The 24,015-nt window shown below is 39.7% G+C and overlaps 1 protein-coding gene across 2 annotated transcripts; it reads right to left on the reverse strand.

The window, feature by feature from the left end:
* Positions 1-3,003: 3,003 nt before the first annotated feature.
* trim66 (tripartite motif containing 66) lies at positions 3,004-23,982 on the reverse strand. Of its 2 annotated transcripts, none has more exons than XM_044193598.1 (18): positions 22,797-23,982; positions 19,042-19,267; positions 17,992-18,202; positions 15,754-15,883; positions 15,315-15,431; positions 15,021-15,135; positions 14,609-14,755; positions 13,522-13,639; positions 12,279-13,108; positions 9,709-9,915; positions 8,479-8,608; positions 8,299-8,380; positions 8,018-8,204; positions 6,277-7,190; positions 6,032-6,155; positions 5,838-5,912; positions 4,859-5,011; positions 3,004-4,700 (listed from the first exon to the last, which is right to left on the reverse strand). In XM_044193598.1, exons 2-18 carry the CDS (start codon positions 19,048-19,050, stop codon positions 4,464-4,466), a joined length of 3,786 nt encoding a protein of 1,261 aa, XP_044049533.1. In that variant the 5' UTR covers positions 19,051-19,267; positions 22,797-23,982; the 3' UTR covers positions 3,004-4,463. The 2 variants fall into 2 exon arrangements, with proteins under 2 accessions (XP_044049533.1, XP_044049539.1); XM_044193604.1 differs by lacking the exon at positions 22,797-23,982 and adding an exon at positions 22,217-22,786.
* Positions 23,983-24,015: the final 33 nt, after the last annotated feature.

Here is a 24,015-nt window from a genome sequence, read left to right on the forward strand (position 1 = left end):
TCACTTTAGAAAGGATAGTCAGGATGTTAGGATCCCTAGAAACTGGTGATACCACAGACATGTTGCAGCTGCAGAATCTAACCCACAGACTATAAAATGTAACATGTCAGTTGACCTCAGTGAAGCACAAAATTCAGCTCCCCCTTCTCTCCTCCCACTACAGCACACAGCTCTCATTTTTCCCTCAGTACTTTTCTGTCTGCCCTTTTCATCGTTTCACCAAAGGTCACACAAGTGTCTCATTATTATCATGTAATGTTTTACTTCAAGTATGCTGACTGAAAGGTCACAAACCTTATTCAAGAATAAAATAAAGCAAGATGCCCCCTGACCAAAACGGTGTACATATAACACCTTATTGCTGTATGTGTTCTTTAAAAAAAGAAACACAGACGAATAAAGAAAAGAAATTGAGCAGTGTAATATTAATAAAGACGTTATCCTTGTCCCTAAATAACCAGTGAGTATTTTTCAAGCACATTACAACATTGAACTGATGTCAAACTGCAACTTGGTCAGCATCTGTACTGAGAGGGTCCTGTTATTTCAGTTTAACAACAACAGCAAACATTTCAATACCCCATCAGGGATTTGTCTTAAAAGCTCTCCTTTCTCCAGAATATAATTGACCTATTAAGGTAGATCCCTCCTTCTATTGTGTGACTAAATCTAAAACAGATTCTGAGATTCAGAAATCCAGCAGAAAGGAATTTCGTGCCATTGAGAATACTTATGAACTATTCCCCTTACATTTGAGACACAATCACACTATTGTTTTACATCCAATTAAACATTTCCAACTCATTTTCAAAACCTTTTGTCCACAATATCTTGTGTTCTAATTTCATTTTTGCCCTGAATGAGGCCTTCCAGGAGGTGCTGCCACTCAAGCTGCTTGCTACCCCATCGAAGCTCTGCCAATCATGGCAGTTTGATGGATGGTTATGGTTTGGGTTGCAGTCATGGCTACAGTTTGATGGGAATACCTTTAAGGCCTTAACTTAGGGCTAAAAGAGCCCATAATCTCTTCTTCCCAACTCCTTCTCCAAAAGCTCTCTCACTGCTATGACATCAGGCTGTAAATAAAGTGCATTAAAACATCAAAGGGAGTGTAACACATACGTGATTCCCCAGTGACATCATTTTTAGTTCAGTATATGCTCATGGTCCAAAAAAATTGTGGTTGAAGTGTTTTTGGGAAGGACTTACTTTAACTCTTCACACAGTAACTTTAAAAGTTATACTAAAACCTCTGTCTCTATTATGTGATGTTAGAGTACATGATCTGTGAGAAGATTACCCTCACTGTTTTTTTTTTTAAATGTCACAAAAGTTAAGGAAGCCTTGAGGCTTTGTTGAAGCTCACTTTAGCTTGCGGTTTCAACAACACCTGTTTGTGGTAAACAAGTCAACTCACTGCCCCACACAAAATGTATTAACTGATCATGAAGCTGTAACGTACCCAGAACTTTGTACTGACTTATTTGTTTATGATGTTGACATAAAGCTGGCATTACTTCATTTTGAACTACAGTGTGGTTGATTCACCCAGCTTTATAGCTTATGTGCTCAGTATCCTCTTAAAATGGATCCTTGCATCTTCCTATACTGATCATTTTATCAGGAAAAGCTGCAGGGACATTAATTTGTTAATTATGTTACTATTCGCTATATTTACTACATTTTTACTTTACTTACCAGTATTTAAAAAGAGCTTGTACATGCTATTCATGCCCTGTATTGGACAGTTTGCTACAAAATCTGCACAAATCATCTTCTGCAGCTCCTTATAATAACATGTTCCAGTATGGCCTCCGTTGATTCACTCACCACTCAGGTTATATCATCCAACACAAACACACTGGATTTATTATCACTGTACCTTGGAGAGGGATTTTGGCTGGAGTATTTCAATCATCATCATCATCATCATCATCATCATCATTGAGTTTAATCAGAGAAGACACAATGAAATTAGAGTAGAAGATGGAACTCCTGGAACTTCTTAGGGAGCCAAAAACTATGTTTTATTCACTGTCCCACCACCCTGTCCGTAGCCTCTGAAACGATCGGAAATTACATCCTAATCTAAAGATCTTAATACATCTTATAGTGTTGAAATGCATTTAGCAGAAATGCTCTGCAGGAAATAATATCTGAACTACCAGAGATGCACCACTTCCCAAAGTAAATAAAGGTGAGATAAAAAGTTAAGAAATCTGTTTGAATTTTATTTCAAGTGAATTATATGTTTGCAACTATTGCTTTTAGGGAAGAAGCTGAAAAAAATCACAGTACCCTTCTGCCAAAAGTCAAGTATGTCCAACTACAAATGGTTGCAAAACATTGTTAGATACAAGAATTCTCAGATCTTCCACTGCCTTTCTTTTAGAAGTACCTGAAGTGTCCCACAAGAAATTTGGTGAGGCTGCTTTCTGTTTTTATGGCCCTAAACTGTGGAACACCTTCCCCCTGGATCTTAGAACAGCAAACTCCATTAAAATAAAATCTTTTTAACTTGGCTTTTACAGTAATTTGGGTCGACTTCGCTGTTTTTTTTTTTAACCAGTTTTATTAAACTGTTTCTGTTTGCTTTGTTTTTTCTATTGCCGTTGCTGCTTATTATGAAGATTTTTTACCTATTGTTATTGGGGGGTTTTTTATTATTATTTTTAATCTGATTTTGTTTTGTTAAGTACTTTGGGCTGCATCTTTGCATGAAATGTGCTATACAAATAAAGTTATCATTATTATTATTATTATATTGAGTGCTGGTTGCATATAGTCAATAAACATGTACAGTACACTGTTGTGCTGTAAATTATGATATATGATGTAAATGACAAAACACAGTTTGTCCGTATAATAACATATATATATAAATAATATATATATATATATATATATATATATATATATATATATATATATATATATATATAATATATAATGGCATTAATATATATATAAATAATGGCAGATGGAAAATAATAAGAAAATATATTTTCTCTTGAATGCATTTTATTGATAGTAACATGTGCACATTTATCATCGACTGTTACAGTAAAAAAAATGAATGAAAAGAAACAGACTGTTCTCCTGAAACAGTGACAGTAACTATATTTTATCATACAGTAGGAAATATTATTACATCTATTGATTTCAAAGGAAGTAACATTACATATACTGTATACTCACTCTTGACAATGATCAAGGAGTGCACAGAAAATAATTTGTGCAGTAATTATTCTAAATGTCAAGTAAAATCTATCTTAAGCTGCAGGAAGCAAGTAAAGAATGTTTAAAAACAAGAAATGCTCTACAACAGCAGGTATTATAAAATGACATATTCCCTCTCCACAGCGCGGCTCTATAAATAGCAAGGGCGTTTTTATAATCATTAATACTGAATGATATCACTACCTTACACACTTGTTAAGCCCGAGATATTTGGAAAACAGAAGAGTACAATATTTTGCAGAAACACTGGTGGAACAAAAAGGCTACATAATGTACACACAAACTTAATTCATGGTTAAATGCAAAATTTAAATTTTCTGGATTCGTTTGATCTGGATATTAAATCCTCTAACAAACATGAAAATACATGTTTACTCCTGTTGAGCTCTAACACTGTTTATAGTGCCCTCACATTCTGTATCACTCTGGTCAAAAAGTCAAAGTCAGTAAGATTCACTGCTGCTTTTCAAAAACAAAGCTACCGAGACACAATTATATCAATAATCAAACATATGACAATTGCCTGCAATCATTTAGTAATTAAAATGACAAATATAGTAAAATAAAGTTCTATACAGTTAAACATGTACACATATGTTTACGAATATGGTAAATACAGTATTTTCCAATATCAAAGTTTCAAAGTGCTGTGTATAATCAGAGCTATGTTCACCTAAAAAATCCACTTAATAAAGATGCAAAGTGAGATTAATAAACATCCAACTACAGCATCCTCTTTGTACAATATAGCATATAACATCAGGTAAGTGATTTTAGGAGGTCTGAATGTAAATACAGTAAGTAAATTCAGGAGCAAATCATCAATGGCCAAAACATGATATGATATGACACAGTAACAATTACAGCATCACCTCCTCACCATCTACTATTACAACTGTTCGATTCATCTTTTTTCTCCAAAGAGATATGGTTCCAAATGTGTAGCATATAGTATGTAACTGAAACCTTTTTTTTTTAAATCAGTTTTTACACTGCAGGGATAATAATTGCTCCTGCATTTCAAATATATGAATTATTGTTTCAATATGTTCAGCTGCCATCGGATGGCAGCACTGTGATATTATTGCAAACCACAAATTAGGGCTACTCTCAGATTACAGAATGGAAACACTTACAGTCCCACAGGCTGCTAAATAAAATCGGTATTATGACACACAAATACAGCATATTTTTGTACATTGTTGCACTCCATTCACCTCTGCTTAGAAGTAATGTCTCCTTGACTTGAGAGAGTGTCTCCTCTTCCTCTTCCTGTGGCACTGTTCCCTCCTCTCTGCCCAGGGGAAACCACTCTCAGCGGTCCTGTAGGCCTCATCATACTCATCGCTGTCAGAGTCCGCCTCAGCCGCGGGGAAGACTCTGTCTGGGAAAACTTCTTTCAGCTTGGAGGTGAAGAACGTCTCGAGGCTGCTGCCAGCTTGGGCCACCTCAGAGTCAGGCTGTGGTCAGACAGAGAAAGAGCTATTACACTCAGATCAGTGCTAGTGAAGTACTGACTGATGATGATTATACTTAGAATTTAAACTAGGATTAATTGTGATTATGAGACAAATTGAACATTGACTACACACATACAGGATATACATTTTTAACTTACATAATTGAACTTTGCACAGTTGCGGAACATGAGATAGACATCAGCAACAAACTGGTCTGCTGAGTTATAATGTCGGGTATTCCTCTTGTTAAGTTTGGCCCTAATCACAGACAGGTCCATGGGCCTCTTAATGATCTGGTAGTAATGACGAGCCTGTATGAAAAAGCAGTGACATTTAAGACCATTTTGATAACCCCATAACTCTTTCTGCATTCAAAATGCACCAAATAAATGTTCCATAGATTATATTATGTATCACTGTGACAAACAGGGCAACACATATTTGTGTACTTGGTGGAACAACAGAATTTAATTTAAATCAGGCAATTCTAGTTCCTACTGAGGATAAAATATGCTCACACAAAGAGTCAGCACTGACTCAAGAGGAGGTAACCTAAGGAATCAATATTAAAGGTACCCTGTGGAGTTTTCGACCACAAACAGCACTACCATGCATTGTTTGTATGAGTGGGTCCCCTTTGTTTGTATCTCATGCACGCCCACAAGGATTCACACGCATGTGTGTAAGCACACAGTGATGCTACACACGTTTTGGCCAAGAGTTTAAAGCTGTTCCACTGATTGACAGTTTGTGGTGGTAACGCACCAAGAAACGCTGCAGTGTACCAGAGAAGGCAGAGAAGAAGAAAAAGACTGCTAGCTAGCCAAATTAACAATGCATACTTTAAAATATTTTAAACATCATCTTTGCAAATGTTTAATGAGGAAGTAAATGCATTCAACACATTTGTCAGGCCTCAAGGATACATTTATTGTGTGTATAACTCCACAGGGTACCTTTAAACACCCCAAACCCTGACAAATATAGCAGCAATCACAGTGTATTTATGTGTGCCGAAACATGAGGAAAACCCTTCATAATGCTACTGTGTTCCAGTAAGTATAATGAAAAATAAATGAGATTGTGAAAATGAGTTGGCCTTTACTGTAACTGGGAAAAGATGAGATGATCACTCACAAGTGGACTGACGGGCTCGTGGAAGGGAGCACTCAGGATGTTACTGAGGATCAGAAGAGTCAGCCGCTCACATTTCTACAAACAGTCGACCAAACATGAAAGACAATTGTTATAAATGCAGGAAAAGGAACACAGTCACAGAAAACACTCAAACCAGCATCATTATTATTAATGCAGCTAATGAAATGACCTACTCTCTGGTCACATGCAGGCAGTCCGTGTGCAGATGTGTGTTCTCCAGATGTTCTCTCATTCTCACAGTCATACACAACCTCTGGCTGCTCAACATCTCTGCACAGGCTGCACACCCAGTCACCTCTGAACAGGATAAGAAGCAGCAGGTTAACAACAAAAGCTGCAGATAAACAGTTTGATATGAGGTGAGAGGTTAATGTTGAATGTATTGTATACATTTCAGGTTACAGTATAAGAAGCTTACGAGGGGAAGCTTAGTAGAGACGGGATATGGCAAGACAGATGAAAGACTTTTGGACAGCGGTCACAGCACAGCAAGTCCCCTCCAATCAGACACACAGCACAGAAGTCCTCACTCTCAACCTCTGCATTGTCCTCGTCAGACTGGACTTCCTCTCTGCCTCTCTGAGCGACAGGGTTTGCAATCAGAAGCGGCCTCTGACCAGGACCGATGTGGGACTCCTCTTCCAGGTCAGAGCGAAGCGGTTGCGGGTCGTCTGTTGTCAGTTCAGGTTCAGATTCGACGTCAAGCTCAGACTCCATAGAGCCCTGAGAGTCTGGAGGCTGATCGGATACAACATCAGAATCGGTCTGTGCCTGAAAACTGGGATCATAGTCAGGCTGGACATCTGACTCTGTTTCAGCATCGCCTGATTCTGCATCAGCGTCCAGCCCTTGGCCGTCCTCTGATCCTGCTCCTGCATCTGATTCTGGGTCTGCCTCATATTCAAGACTTGGCTCTGAATCCCCTGCAATATCAGTTTCACCACAGTGCCCCATCTCTCCTGCAGCCACTGATTTCGCCACAGCCAGACATTCGAGCTCAGCCTCAGATGAAGACTCTGCAATTGGGTCAGAATCTGGTGATGCATCTGAGTCTAGCTGTGGATCTGGATCAGCCCAAGAAACAACTGCGTCTTCTGAGACTGATCTGGGATCAGAGTCAGAGTCCAGATCCAGTGCAGAGTACCTCTGTGGCACATATTTAGGGTCTGTGGGCGGCTGCGTGGACGCTTCACCAGAGCTAACTGTCCCTCGGCTGTCAAACTCTTGAGTGGTCGAGTGTGTGGTAGACTGATTACTGTTCGGACGCTCTGTGTATGGTGGCGCAGGGAGTGAGTGGGTGGTCCTCGTGGTCTCCGAGCCTCCAGCAATCCCCTATGTTTACAACACAGAAGAGAAGAGAAGATGTCTTACAAGCTTTTATCATATTTTATTAAATATATTTTCCATATTGGCTGCTGAATTAAGCATATTTTTCACAGCATTTTAACTAGAATCTCTTGTGATTTTTAAGATGAAATAATAATTAGTAGCTATCATTCCAACACCACATCAAACAAATGACATACTGTAGATCATGTATATGGTAGGAAACCCTAAAATACACTTTTTTTTTAACATGGTCTAATCTGCCTTCCTACACCCAACAGTGTTGTTACAATACCTTACTTAAGCCAAAGTTCTCAAATGTTAAATGCTGTCTGAACACAAGCAGCCATACAAGAACTCTGTCTGAAAACTGTAAAACTTGCAAAATTTTCAGTAATTAAGTGTGTAACCAAGAACTTGAATCAATTAAATGTATTTATATAGTGCCAATTCATTCAACATGATAAGGTGATATAATAATATGATGTCATATCACTCAAACGCACATTTTGGCATGAGTGAAAATATGTTGTTGTTTTTTTGTTTTTATTAAAAAATGCACTTGTTTACTTCAATAATTGTATCCAGTAATGTTTCTACTGCTGTGAAATATATAGGGTGTTAGACAGTAATAAGTAATAATCAGCCATTTCTTATTATATCATAATTATTATTATTTGTCATATAAAAACAAAGACTATGACCATCAAAAAAAGCTGTTATAAATAAAAAAGAAATGAATGAAATGAAATGAAAATGTTCTGTGATCTGACTGCTCTGATGTTTTTACAGGATCACCTTTCCTCTACTGAATGCAAAGAAATGAGACATACTTCAGAGGATGCATCGTGCCAGGGTCTCTGCTGCGGGAGAGTCTGGCTGTTCTCCATGCCGCTGGCAGGTAAAGGGTCACTCTGCCGTCGTCCGTGTGCAGGGAGTTGAGACACAAGTATTTTGAGACGCTCTAAGCAAACCACGGGAACCCTGGGCCTTCCTGAGTCCTTCTGAACATCTCTGTCACTTTAGAGGAAAGTAGAGAATGAATGATAAAAACTATACATTATTTTCATGATTTGTTCATGGACAGATGTTTGACTCGACAGATGTTACACACCTGCTGTGGCCAGTTCTTGACACCCTGCATTTCTCCTTGGCCTCATAATCAATCTCTTCATTTACATAAGTAAAAGAATGATCTAACAAAGAGAAAGATGGTGAGCATGTATTCACAAGCTGTATTTTGTTTATTTGGGGATATAAGAAATAATCACGATTAAGTAGTATTTTCCAGCACCTGGCTCTATCTTATAGGACAGTAGAGGAGACCGGTGGCCTCTGGAGGGGACCGCATCAGACAAAGTTTCTTTGACAGTACAAAGCACCCCATCTGAAGCTCTCCTCTGTCTGGGATCCATACTGGCATACTGTGAACAAAACAAACATTATGTAAAACTGTATTATTGTATTGTATTACTGTATTACTGTATTCAAAGGCGCAATCTTCTACGACAGAGTAGAAACAGCCTTATTAGTAACTTGACCATGATGCTTTTATTTGTTCAAACAATGACTTGCAAAAGATTTATAGATTCAAAGTTCTTTTTTTAAAAGAGTACATTGTCAGACTTACGATGGAGAGTTTTTTTCAAAAAATCCACACATTCTTCTTCCTTTTCAAAACCTGGCGCCTACATTACTCACAATGCAACTCAACCGGTAACAATTCAGTTGGAGATTCAGGTGTGTTATGCTAATAGCGGCTAATGTAGCCTTGAGCCGCTAACCTCAAGCAGAGGGTGTAGCGGGCTACACAGGTCTGGTAAGCTCACTTCTTTCTAACTTCACACCCCCAGGTTTTTTTCATTTTCAATCTTGTAGTCTTCAGCCCCAAACCGACGCTGACTCAAGTGATGTCACTTGAGACAATTTATCAGACTTCAAGCAGCTTTGCTCAGGAGCCACAAAAGCTTTATACAACTTATTTTCACATATGCAGTAGCACTCCCCAAGAACTGTAAACAGATTTTGATGTGTAAAATCAGCACTGTTCCCCTTTAACATGGATGAAAAGTCCATGACGACTGAGCAACTCCATCTGCTGATTAAGATCATGTGATATTTTGGAAAGCTAAATGCAGCTACTAATGGATCTTGTGGTGAGAGCACAAGAACAAGCACTCCGAAGACGTGTCTTTGGGCTCTGGGAAGCTCTGATGGATATCGTTTCACTATTTTCAGACATTTCATAGACCAAACAATTAATCAAATAATCAAGAAAATAATCTGCAGATTAATCAACAATGAAAATGATACAAATAATAGTTGGAGCTCTAAAACAGAGTAATGTATTCATTTCAGTGGAACTGTTTATGACAGGAGAAAACTGTTCTTTTGTTACTATTCCTTTGCAATGCCAAAGCTCACATGTGGAAAGGGCGAACCACAACGGTGATCACCTCTATTCTGTCTGACAACTGAGCTTCACTTCCTCCCCATGTGTGATTATATTGTGATGCAGGGTTACCTTATTTGCAGCTCCTGTCTCTAGGCCGTGAGTGCATCCTGTGGGCCTTTCAGTGTAAGGGCTGGTGGATGGGGCTGCCAGTTCTGCCGGTATGCTCTGGGAGCGTCTTTTCCTCCTCATGCACATTGAACTAGGGCTGAGCCTGCTGCTCTGCACATCAGATACACACTCGAGGGCTGTCACAGACACCTCCAGGGATGTGGATCTCTGTCAGAAACACAAACATACAAAACTAAGCAGAGTCTCAAACTGCATCACATGCACAGACGCCCGTGTTCACGCCATTAACAACAGCAAGGAGAGAAAAGGAGCGGGATGTGTGCAGTGGAAACAACCTTCAGTGTCACCCAAGCACACACGCACAGGCACACACTAAATGAATAAAAACATCATTCAGAGCCTATTCTGAGACTAATTCAAAACAACTCAATCCTTACAAACATGGGGCCCACACAGCTGCATATATTACTGTTATCATACAGGCAATGAGAGGTTTGGTTACAGCACCAATTATCATATGTAAATTCACTGTCAGGGGTGCAGTGTGGCCCTTTGATTAAACCAGAACAGCAAATCACTTTCTACCACTCTCTCCTATATTACAATTTATCTAATGCAAGTGTCCTGAAAAGCTCCTTTAAACACCTCAGCTGTGTCCTCAACTAATGTGTGCAGGAGGGCTGACAAATCATTTAACGCCACACATCCCTCTTTCCTCTTTCTTTCTTTTTCTAGAGCACCATCACATGTATTCAGGCCAGGCTGCCACAGAGCACGTGCTCCTAAGTATCATGCGATTAAAACACTTACCTGATCCATGCCCCTTGGGAGAGGTATGCAGGATTCAGACTGTGGAGGAAAATAGACTATAATCCTTCTCTCTGGAACGAGGTGGGGGGTGTAAGAAATTATCTCAGAGTGCAAACCAGAACTGAAATCAAACTGGCAGCTCCCTCTATTCCCTTAGTGACTCATTAATGACAGGTTAAGTGCATAAACGACTGCGCCCAAGTGGTTTTATGTCGTTTTCAGACGCCGTGACTTGAAAATGCAAATATAATGCATCTTTGTGTTTGTACTGTACCCTGCGTGCACGCTGAGAGTTTTTAGAGAGGTGATTATGTGGCTGCTCAAACCTCTGGCATCAAGTGTGATTATGATGAACAGTGCTCTCCTGGTTTTGGGATGCTTGCTATGAACAGCTCAGCTTTAATTGTCAGAGCAGCTCTTTGTTTTCCTGTCATCCTTTCTTCATAAAAGCAGGAGCACTTTTCTGTTGCACCATCTGTTTTCAGGCTAGCTGTCAACTGTGGGAAGTGATCATTCTGGCATTAATATAAAGTGCTGCTTTGGTTTCAGTCGTTTACAGATATTAATTAAAACTGAGTACTGCCTCAAATGCAACACTCCCTTAAACTTAAACATTTCTGAAATATACAATAACCACTTACCATATGTAAAACATTTTCCTACTGGCTTTTGATTTGACTTAAATGTCACTACATGATACCATTTTTGAATTAGGCTTTTCTTACCTTTCTCTTTTGTTCTTTGTGTTTGTCTAAGTGAATGGACACCTGTGTTTTATAGGAAATAGGGCTGACTATGACTAATACATTGTGGTTTTTGAGAGGAGTATAAACAATCTTGTGTGGTTTACCATGTCATGAGTTGTGAGTGTGGTTAAAATTATTTTAATGCCATAGAAACTTTGCAAAACCATGTGTGAAATGAAAAGCCAGAAGCTGAGGTGCACAAAATCCCACCACACGCATTTCTTGGTCCTCACAGTAGCTGCTGATGCTGATCAGAAACTAATATGTTGAATTTTCAAACAATGTTGACAACTATGTCGCTTTACTACAACTATCACTTTATGAAATATATTCCAACCACAATTTGGTAGTATTGCCAACCAATATTGGCTTATCACAAATCTATTGCTATTACTGTCAATGTTGGCAGACATGCAGACATGCAAAGTTATCCCTTATTTTCAAGACAAGACAAATGTGATTTTGTATGTAATATTTAATACATCCTTCAGTTTCCCTGCGTCGAGTGTAATGTGTGAAACTTTAAGATAGATTTGCTCATAGAGTTTATCATAAACAGGCTATAAATTAGGCTGAACTTGGGCATAAGTACACCTCAATTGATGCTTAAATTTAGTTAATCCCTTGTAGCAGAAGCTTATGTGAAATTAGTATTAACTCCCCAGTTATTACATCTAATTGCTAATGCATAAAGCTGATGCTTAATTGCTAATGTTTATTTTTCTGTCATTTGTGCATGTGTAAAAGTTAATTTATGGTCAAGTGAGCCTAATGTATTTTGTATCGTGTGATACAACTGAAAACTCCTGAACAACTACTGAATGGATCTTGTGGTGATATTAACTGTATACTGCTGTTTCCAAGGTCAAGGATGAACCTTGAATATATTTTTGTTGCATTTGTATTTCTAGTTTTGTATTTCCCAGCGAAGTTTACTGAAAATTGAAAGTTTCAGTGCATATGTTTGCCAAAACTATCAAATTAGAGGGATCCTTGCTTTTTTAATGCTCTCACCCTGCCATTTCTGTGGTCTCTGAGCGTCAGTGCAGGTCTGTTTCTCTGCTGCCCTTTTCTCAGCTCTGCTGCAGGAGGAACACGGAGCTGCTGCTGCTGCTGTTGGACCTGACTCTGTTCCCTCCTGTTCTGCTGCAGCTCCTCATCCAGCAGCTCTCTGCTTTCAACCCTAGCTGTTTGTCCACGGACCACCTCCGCTCTGCACCTCTCCTCCCAGTTCTCTTCAGTCATCACGTCTCTGTCCACAGCTATGCAGCTGAGATCCTGCTGCAGAGCTGTGCTGGTCGTCAGCTTCCCCTGACACTGGCCTGGCCTGCTACGGTCTGCACTTGGCTGAGCCTGGCTGTCAGGAAGAGCTTCTCTCTGGTGTTGGTGATAGAGATAAGATTTCCCCTGAGATTGGGGCTGAGGAGCAGTAGCTTGTGGCTGGGATGTAGATCCTCGACTGCAGTTGAGCTGGATGGGTCCCATGATTGGGACAGGTGATAAAGAGGGAGGACACTGCGATGAGCTGTCTGGATCCCAGCACCTCTGGAGCTGCTGGATCGGGTGCAAGGAGGCAGCGATAAGGGCAGGCTGAACACAGCTGGAGTTATAAAGTGTGGCTTCCAGCTGACTTTTTTCCAGACTGGACAGATCTGGCTGAGAGGGAATGCCATGCAGGCAACACATCTGGGCCTCACAGCAGGCCTGGTACCCACAGCCCGGCTCTCGTCCTCTGTGACACACAGACGGCAGAGCCAAGCAGGTGATGGGCTGCGGCCTGAGAATACTAGAGCAGGCCAAGCCCTGAGGATAAATGCAGTTCCCCCCTTCAACAGTCAGCTGGCCTGCAGAGCAACAGAGTCACATTAATAGCTCTGTTCAAAAATGATGTCATATGTTATGCAAATAATATTATTATTACAAATCTCGAAGTACATTAAAACATAAAATGATTTATTTAAACTATGTAGTAGAAAGTCCTTTTGAATGATAATGTATCTACTTTTGCAAAAGAAAAAATATTGATAGTAGTATATTGGAAACAAATTCACTAACATTAACAATTATGCTTATAGGCCATTTCAAAACGCTTTAGCAAATTCACTGACTCCTGTGATGGAAATAATTCTATTTTTATTCTAATGGATTAACATTTTTATTGTGGGTTTATTTCCAGTTTCAACCTCATTTTGAATAGTGATAATTTAACTTGTAATACTGTAATATAACCACCTTTCTGCAATAACATTAATTTTACCTAAAGAGGAAACCTGCTTCGTCCAGTAACTAGCGTCCCAGTTGAATTTGATCTTGACAGGACTCCAAGTGTCTGAGTGGAGCAACGGCTCAAGCAGTTGTTGCATCTGGAGTGAAATCTGAAAGAAGAATATATATATTCTGTATACGAATGGAGCATTTTGCAAACCCTGTTGTCATCACTGATTGCCAAAGTAAAATCACAAAAAGACAGTACCAGACAAGATAATGCTGAAAGGACAATCTATTAGGATTTCCTTTTAAATTCAAGCTGCTGGAAATCAAATGCCAATAACACAAATATCCCACACTGTGCTTCAGAGTACTAAAGCACATTACATCCTACACTAAAAAAGATCCCATTAAGATGTAAAGTACTAAACTATACCAACCTGAAGGACCTTAACTGCATAAGACCGGGACAGATGAAACACAGAAAAATGTCTTGGCAAAAGCAATCTGGGTACATAATATATACATGTTTTTTATCACATTGGTGAGTATAACTTTAGGTTAAAAGAGTATGCAACTGTTAGTAGTATTAGTATTACACTTCCATAAAGTTACAGATATCAAAAGAGATTTACAAAATAATGGTAAAAATTGAGGCCAAGATATCCTGACTTTTGTGTCCCTTTTATGAGGTCAAGCTCCAAAATCACGGGATCCTACACGTCCAATCATACAACTTGTCTTTTGTTAAACCCTCCCTGCCTGGTAAATGCCTGCAACTTTCAAATTCCACGCTCCCAGCTCATAACACAGGCTTTCTGTTTAAAATTTGTAGTTTCAAAGGCCAAACTGAAATACCCCTGTGATGCACCTTTAATAATTTTCTCAGGCTTACTGTAAAAAAAGCTCCTCCAGAAACACAGAGGACGTTGTACGACTATTTTCACAAGCTGAGTAGTACTTCCTGTGGCTATTGGTCGCGTTCCCCTTTTAAATATAAAGAGGAAGGTTTAAAATTAAAGAGGGATCGAACTTGTTGTTCTGCTTCCTCATATAAATTAGAACTTCCTCCTCATAGGACTGTGTGTGTGTTTCAATAAGACAGTGGACATCTGTTGACCGTCCTGTCAGCGTACCAGAGCCCTGCTGAAGAGCACCGGGCCTCTGCAGTGGTGGGTCGTAGCCCAGGTGATGAACTTCTGAACATGGTCCAGCTGGCCACATATCTCTATTGCCCCCTGCAGCTGGTCCTCCAGACGCTGCTGGAAGTCCTCTGAGATTTTCTGTAAAGAAACCCATAAAAATGCATCCAGTTATGTGTAATTACTGGTACGCAGAGAGTCATGGCTGGACTGTGGGCTAAATCAATGGCTCTTTTTTTGCCATTAGTTCCTGAGATGTTGGCTTAAGCAGCTTTGACAGATTATTATGGGTTCTCATTTGCTTGCTTTCAGGACTGATTACATCATGACGGTTACTGATTCTTTGCATGTAGATTCGCGGCTGGCTGAACGATAAGAAGGAAAGAAAAAGAGAGAACGTAATTACCTCCAGTTGCTCTATTAATAGGTTGGCTCGTTTGTTAAGCTCGTTCATCATAATCATCTTTGCCATTTTAATCTGGTTCTCTGCCTTCCTGTGTGCAATCTTTACTCCATGAAGCCTATGAAGACAAAAAAAATAAATGTCTCAGAAAAATTCCCAAATGCAGAAGAAGACAGAAGCATTTCAGACATTAATTTATGCATTAGCTTGCTATATTTCACGTTGTTAAATTATTGACCATTTGTGGCAAAAGTTGCTCAGACTTTGGACTATGATTCTGTGTGACTCTAAACCAACCTGTCCTCTATCTGTTTAGCATTGTTCTCCACTGCAGACCTCCTCTCTTCCACCTGCACCATCAGGCTCTCAAACAGCCACTGCTGATCCTGTAGGGCCTTCCTGATCTGCACCACTCTGAACACATGAGAGATCACAGCAACGACAGAAAGTTCACTAATTTATTCTTCGGGCACGAAGAACACCAGAATGAAATTTGTTTCCCCTGGGGACAAGACATTATGCAGGTGACCTTAGAGGCAGCTACTGTACTGAAACATCACAGAAAACAAAAGCGTATGAATACTTAATAAGTATTAGGCGGGCCAAGGATAGTGTATGCAGATAAACATGATAAAAGTGACAAGGCAGTTAAAGAGAGTTGTTGCTCAGAGGAAGTTTTTAACCTGCAGTTAGCCCTTCTCTGCAGTGTCCTTGTGCTGTGTATCTGAGGACTGACCTGTGGTTTTTGTGGGAGGACATGTGACAGCTGCTACAGCACAGAAGGTCACATGACTCACAAAACAGCTCCAAGGGCTCCTGTCTGTGAGAGTGGCACATGAGGAGGGAACAAGGATACGACCCCGGGCCTAAAAGACAGACGGAGGGAGGAGGGAGGAGGGAGAGAGCATGGAGCATTAGCAACAGTCAGTTCACAACAAGCAAGCAATTCACACCCATAGCTAGAGGAGGGCCATCAGTGTGTACACAGTATGTGGAGAGAACAAACACTAACTAACAGGGAGTTTTAATAACTTAAAAGTTATTAAATGATGATGAGGCAAGCAACTACTTTAAGTTTATTAGAGGAATTAAATTAAATTTGATTAAAGTTAGAATTTGTTTGTTTGGATATCAATTTGTATTTCAGTTCTCTTGTAGATGCTTGAAAGGCATGCAGCATCTCACACTGGCCTAAGTGTCTTATTGATGAGTCATTCATATTTATCACTTTTCTGATCTAATTGCACTTCAGAACTTGCAATGTTTTAAAATTGTGTGCTTTTTGGAGTAATTAGAATAGGAAAAATGAAGTAAAATATCATATAAGTGTCCACTAAGGAGCGATGACTTAAAGTGAGCTACAACAAACTAATATATGACTACAAAAGTAAAAGTCACATAACTGGAGCCTAAAGTGTTGGTTCTGTAAAATGGGTCTAATTATGAGAGCAAAGTTTAATTGTGTTTTCTTCTGCTGACTGGTGGTTTGAATGTAAAAACGGCAGGTTGCGCTTTTAGGGGCACATAACCTACTGAAAAACAACAACTTTACACTTTTACTTTCCATTTTTGTACGAATTGAAAAAACACAATATAATATGTTCATTTGTGCGCTTTAGAGGTGCTGGTTTTGTTACCTTTGGATAGGCTTTATGCTATGCTAAGCTAACTGGCTGCTGGCCTTCACCATCCAGATGTGAGAGTGGTGTCAATTTTCTTATCTAACACTCAGCTAGAAAGGGAATAGCGTATTTTCCAGTATGTGGAACTATTCATTTTAACATTTGGGTATAAAGTTTTCCAGGATTTATTGTCGGTCTGCCCGACTGTTTTGAAGTTGAGGAGACACTATATTTTTAAGGTTTCAGTTGTATATTCTGTACCTGGATTATTTTTGTGGTCATTTTCAAAAAGAGAAATGCCCGAAAGACCAAAAGTCATTACACTTACATATGTTTATATTCATGTAACTTTTCATAGTATAACCAGTCTTTGATACTTTTATATGGTGCTACAAGTGGAGCAGTGGGTGGATAAAAGTAAACTGCGATGAGTTATATGGGCATGCAATATTAGAACTGGCCTACCTCTGCACTTTGAAACTAAAATAAAAAGATTGTGGGAAACAGGTTGCAAGTTGAGGTTGCAATGAGACTGTGCTCAAGTGTGTTAAAAGACAAAGATGTAAGTGAACAATAATTCAGTGCTGCCCAATCGGCCTTTGATGCACCAGCAGCTATGCACACATTCTCAAAAATATTTCTCACACATTTTTAAATAGGTCACAATAGAAACTGTTGGCCCACAGAATGTCTATCTAACAATAGCTGTATAAGGCTAATGAACGCAGCCCTACTGCTCTCTGCTGGCCGGCTCACCTTAACCAACCCCCCTCCTGCCTGCAAATCATCACACATCTCTGTGGTAGAGAGCTGAGCATCACCCCCTGTGCATCAACCCGATCTGACTGACCACATCCTGCCTGTCAGCGCAGTCACACGTCTTTTCTCACAAGTACACAAACCAAACAGTAATACTCCCACATCACATCAATAAAGGTGTTAAGGGGGAACTCATTATGATTTGACAACTTGTGCGATGCAGACCTGCAAGAGCAGCTGGCAACAAAGCTGCCAGGCATATTTGAGGGTCTTTAAATAGTAACACACTAATATTAGCGAAAATGAAATCATCCGAGCACTTTAGAATCTGGGCCACGTGTAAAAGAGAGGAGAGAATAAAACACAGGGATCTCCAGGAACTATTATCAACCATCGCCACTGTCATGCATTATTCATAGCAATGGTTCCTACTGAGACATAATTAACAAACAAACAGAGCACCAGAAAACAAAGAAGCCAAAACAGGCTTTCAGGTGACAGAGAGAGAGGCAGACTGTGTTGCCCCACTAATAATCTGTCAAACTGGCCTGGAAAATGGAGGTAACAAATCTTGAAATATGTAAATATCTTGCCTTGTCCAGTCGGAGGCAGGGAGCTGGAGCCTCTCTGGTGCAGGTCAGGACACTGGGTGGCACTGGGCCTCTGTTGGTGCAAGTCTATGTACTGGGAACTGTTAGGGGCTCTCTGATGCTGATGCACATCTGTGCACTGGTAACACAACCACTTGTTGCAGAGTGTACACAGGCTCTGTGCAAGTGTCGGCTCTGAACACTCTGAGCAGCTCTGAAAGACACACATGTGTTTAAAATATACAGTGAGCACACACTCTCTCTCTCACACACACACACACAGCCATGTGATTAAAAGTCGAAGTGGCATATGTCAGAAACATTTGTGTTGCCGTTTTACTTTGGGCTTAATCACACTTCCAAGAGTTGTTATTTGTGCTCATGCTCGCAAATGCCTCAGAGACTTTCAGAAGAATATGAGTGAAACTAACCTGTGCTAGAGCATCATTTGTGGCGAAATCATTTAAACACTGACTTAATGTTCCAACCATCACCATTTAAACATTATGATGTATGTAAACGTTAAAAAGGAAAGGCAATCTGTTAAAAGAATAATTTGGGCAATTTTATTATCGATAAACATTATAAAACTCCTCTAAGTCCCTTGTGTTTACATCTGATTTTGTTTCAGATAAAAGCAAATAAAAGAGCATGAAAGCTGTCAACAGAAATCTAGTAAGATGATGCTCAGCTATTTTCACCTAAGCAATACTTTATTAATCCCTGTGGGGAAATTCATCCTGTGCAGTGGACCCATCCTACCAATTTAGGAGCAGTGAACAGCGCCTCGGGAACAAATCCAGTATTAAAATCCTATTCCTTGTCTAAGGGCAATGGCAGGGGTATTCCTAATATCAATCTCATACCTAATATCAAACATAGGAAGCATGCCAACTCTACACAGCAAGGCCCCAAATGCCCTAAAGGGGTTCAATCACAGGATCAACAATGCAAACTCAGAAACTGCTGCACAAAAAGAAACAACCTCTTATCTCTAGCTGTGTCGTAAAAGAAGAATGCTAAAAGAAAACAATGCTGAAACAAGCACCTTACCTTCTCCATTTCAGTGCTTTGAGAGTGGAGCTGTTGCCTGCTCAGCGGGAGGGAGAGGACAGGAGAGTGAGCAGCCTGACGCCTCAGTAGCAAGAAACACTGAGGCTTCAACCTAAGGCAGGAAGCAGCACGCACCAAGAGGTGGCCCCAGAGGAGACGGCTTACATGACAGCCTCACTGTGCTCTCTCCTCCCCCAGTTCATCCATGTGTAGGACCCAAGCCTCACTGCAGCGGAGGAGAGGAGTGTCACATTCAAATTCATCCCCTGCTCGCTGGTGCAGGCACCAAAAAAGAGAGAAAATCTAATCCTTTTTCTTAAATAAGCCTGTGCATAATAATTGGGAATTAGGGAGATAAGATAATTATTTTTTTGTAGGGCAAAATATCCCCGGAAGCCCTTTCCAAAATGGAGGAAGGAAGACCAAGTGACCTACAATGAGGAAGGAGGGAGAAATTGTACTGTAAGCAACTTTTAGTTCTTTGGAGCAGGCAGCGTGAGGCAGGATTAGGAGATGTTAGGCGCAGGTTGTGTCGGGCTGGGCTAGGATGGGACAGTTGTGGCCTCCTTCTCTTTGTCAGCACGAGGAGGGGACAGGTCCCAGTGGAGCTACACGCTAACGTAGCACACCGAAACCGGGTCAGGCTCTGATAAGCTCCAGATGGGACTAGGATACACTCGTGCAATTCCCTCCAACACTGTGAAATCAATTAAGATTTTAACTCAGCATGTCAGAGAAAATGAACAGCACACATTGTAGGAGGAAAGAAAATGAGCTAACTGTAGATGAAGAAGAAAATTCAGACACAGAAGGGATAATACTCAATATATCTTCAAAAGAAGCAGTTGCACGACAATATGAAAGTTGAAAAAGGGAACTGGGGAACAGCAATCGAAACTTAAAACAAACACTCGCCATCAAATATAGCCCAGCATCAAATCGCTGTCACAACTGGAGCTGTGAGCAAGTCTGCCTACCAACAACCCCTGCAGCCTGACCTACAAATCTGACAACTTTCTCATCCTTGGGTGCTTCAGTGGGGAGCTCAGAGCAATCCCATTCCCCATTGTGCGCTCAAAGACCCAATTTGAAACACAATTAGTCAGTCGTAGTACGCCCTGCCTCTCGCTCACTCAGCTCTATAGCATTTTCAAACTGTGCACTTGCTTTCACTGCACCTTCACAGCCTTTATCTTTCAAACTGAAACCTCCCGCAAGCTGCCCTGCCCTGCTAAGTGAAGCTGGCACTACGCATGCCATCTCAAGAGATGTCACCATAATAGAAACCTGCACAGTGATCTGTCCCTTGAAAGCATCCCCCAATGAAACATCTATTAACACTGAGGTGATAAGATCACAGGATTATCTTCCACCACTCTTAAGTTATTAAGCCATTTTACTATTTCTGTCCTCAAGCAACTTACTTAACAACTTATTCTCTCTTCTGCAAAGAAATCAATCAACAGGAGAGAAACATCTTCACCTGCCTTCTGTTCAGAAAATGCAAATAAATCCTTTAAAAAAACAACTGTATATCAACAAATAACAAAACTATTTAAATAATTTGAGAACACCCATTGTAGGAGTTCTCCTTGGTTAAAAAGTCAGCCTCAGTTGCTGCAACTTCACACAGAAAAAAGATTGTTAAGAGATATTTGAGTGTTTGAACTGCTTCAGCTGATGGGATCTCACCACGTGCCGCCTGTCAAATGGTTAAAGACGATTCAAAGCAGTTTTCCTTTCTGTTTGCTGTGACACCTCACTCTTATGTACACATAGCTCATTTTAAAACTTCCTTTAAAACAACCCTATTATTTACTTTAAAGGGCCATTAATACATTTTTGACACCTAGGGGGCAGAACAAGTACAAAAAAGCTGACATATTATCACTTTGTAAAGTTGTTATGGCTAACTCAGTAGTAAAACATTGCCTATTACACACACTACAGATATAATTGCTGTATGATGTTGGACAAGTGGCACACGGTGGGCTTATCAGAGCTTTTTTGCTGCTGTAAACGAGGTTATTAAGAGCAGTGAGACTCAATGTGTGAGCCGTAAATCCAAAACAATGAGCTAAAAGAGGCCAAAAATATCCATAAAGCTGTAGAGTTTATGTGATTAATGTAGCTTTAAGTTAACCATTGCATTTCATTTACAGTAGTGCATGCTAAACTGTAGGATCTAATATTTATCTAAACTTATCTATTTAAGTTTATCTAAAAAAATAAATAAATAGACAAATTGTGCAATAACACCTCAGTTTATTTTAAATCTTATCTGCAAAATCTAAAATATAATAATGAACAATATTCAGCAAAACAACATGGCGCAGTCCGAGGCTGTAGCTACTGTATAGCACTGAGGACACTGAGTGCATGTCTTCTATTGTGTCTGAGAATATCTGGGTTTTAAACGACCTCAAGAGGAGTTACATCCTCTAACAAATTATTAAATTATTATTTGATTCTGATGGGTTTTAGACTAAATATCTTTAAATTTGACTGTTTTAGGCAAAAAATACTTCTTTAAATAAAATTAAGGGCCTTAGTATTTCACCACAAGAAAAGGATTTGAAACAGCATTTATAGGGAGATAGACAGGATATATACAGGTACATTCAATTAAAATACAACTCAGGGACATTTACAAGCTTTTTTTAGTGGCTAATCAAAATTTCATCACTGGGTAGGGTTGCACTGGGATAATTTGGAGAAGCATTTTTTAAAATCCTTGTTATGGCCCTAGTGCAGCCATAATTTATGGGAAAATCTAAGTCAAGTCAAATTTGATTTATATAGCATAAAATCACAAACTGTGACTATCCTAAGACCCTTGGTTTAGATACGGAAAAACTCCCCCGAAACTTTAAATTTAATAGAATTTGCCCCCCATAATGCCTACTACATTTTACACTTTTTTCCCTCTTGTAGTGAAGGTAAAAGGGAGCTTTAACTTCACAATAAACATATAAACAACCTACTGAGGTTCATCATAAACTATCCAGTTTGTGATAGAGTAACACCATATCTGTGGCTTGGTATTTAGGGTACACTACAAACATCACTGTAAAACAATAAACCCCTGTTTGAATATTATATTCAAGTCATGGGGAAACTACCATTAAGTATGGATAGGCCACTATAGTTTTGTGTTTTTGTGTTTATTACTCACTGTACAAAGCTGTGGGAATTTGGGATTTCCAGTGATTTTCCTTATGGCATCTTGCACGTTTGGCTACCTGTTCCATCTGTTCATAAATATGTCAGTCTGACAGCTCTTTATTAACGCGTCTTCGCTTAATAACAACAAGCACGTCAGTCAAACTGCAGCGCGCCTGCCCCCGCATCCTCAGCCTGCCTCTGCATTAGCAGCCTCACCTCCAGCGCATCACTGAGCGTGATATTGTTTTTTAGAAAGTGCGCATGAGATTACGCCCCTATCATGGCATCATGGTGCAATCCACAAGACAACAGGAGGACAACAGGAGTCAGCACGCGGATAGTTTGGTGCACAGAGCATCTAGAAAGTGTGTCTGTGTACAAATTAATTCCGCTCGTTAAGTGCGCAGCTCAAGCAAAGGTAAACAGGTCAGGTAAACATCAGTGTGCGCGTGTGTGAGGATGCCAGAGTGCTGTTTTCAGTCCAGTGGAAACGAGACTATCTGCCGAGCAACTCAACTTCTGTCGATCATGTCATGTGTGCTTCAGTATGTGTCTGTCCAAAGCGCGAGAGTGGTTGTTTTTTTTTTTACCTTGACCCGTGCATCTCCGAGTGTCGGTCCCCCCCATCGGATGTCGCTCTTTAGACCGGACAAAATTTTGGAGATTCCAAGTCTCGCAGTTAATCGTGAGATCTTATACTCGTTGTCATGCAATACTTCTGACGTTTCTCAAAGCTATAGTGTGATGAAAGTGTAAAAGAATGGCATTATGGTAACATAACTGCTGCCCCGTGATGGAGGAAGTATTCAAATCCTTTATCTCAGTAAAAATAACACAATGTGAAAATTCTCCGTTTTAAGTAAAAACGTTCATTAGAAATTTTACCTGAGTAATCATGCACAAGCATTATCAGCACTTAAATCAGCAAAAGTAAAAAAAAAAAATCATGCTGCAGAATAATCCCTGTGTTATATTATTATATTTACATCATATTATTGGACTATTGCTGCTGCATTAACATTTAAGCAGCATTTAAATTTGCTTAATATACTGTTTGGTAGTTTAAAGTATTTCAATACTTAAAATTGTTTCATTGTAAGCAATCAAATCAGACAGGTATATCAACTACAGCTGACTGTTATCAAAGTCTTCATGTATGAATGATTCACACTTAAAAAGTAAAAAAAGTACAAAATAACTGAATATAAAATATACAACATGAAAATAAAGGGATTGTACCTTGAAATGTGACATGATGACTAACTGTATAATAAACGTTTCTACCCCGTAAGATAAGAAAAAGGATGTAATGTAGGTATTCAGCTTAATCCTAAACAGAGAATGCTGTTATTTCACATCAATTGTCACGCTTAATTGCTATAAAGGACACAAGCAGAGGAAAAGTAATATGGCGGCTGGAATCAACAGTGAGCTTCTCAGTTAGGAGTGCTAATAACAGCGTGGCAGTGACAGCCACCAGAGTGATGTGTACAGACGTAATAAGGTTACCAGCAGCATGTGGTAGCTGGTGCTAGACTAACTGTGCCTTTTGGGATCTTACCAGCGTCTCCTAATGCACAGCTTTGGGGGAAGCTGTCATTGAGATGTCAGATGTAAAAAGAGGTGATTTTTATATCATCTGGCAAATTGTGAATTACATATTTCTGTTTGTGAAATCTGTATGCTTTGGGCCTTGTCTTTGTGACAAGGACGACAAAACAACGTAATGAAGGGTGTGGAGTATGTCCGTATTGTTTGTATTGATAATTGGCCTCTTTGGTTGAAAAATAAGAACACATTTATGATGGC

This window comes from Siniperca chuatsi, linkage group LG1 (genome assembly GCF_020085105.1).
Source record: "Siniperca chuatsi isolate FFG_IHB_CAS linkage group LG1, ASM2008510v1, whole genome shotgun sequence".
Lineage (NCBI taxonomy): Eukaryota > Metazoa > Chordata > Actinopteri > Centrarchiformes > Sinipercidae > Siniperca > Siniperca chuatsi.

Excerpts from the sequence above, each read along its gene's own strand:
- trim66 (XM_044193598.1), bottom strand. Across the intron at positions 15,884-17,991 it reads CCTGCCTCCGACTGGACAAG|GCCCGGGGTCGTATCCTTGT; the intron begins GCAAGATATTTA and ends TCTGTCTTTTAG. Across the intron at positions 8,205-8,298 it reads TCAAGAACTGGCCACAGCAG|TGACAGAGATGTTCAGAAGG; the intron begins GTGTGTAACATC and ends TTTCCTCTAAAG.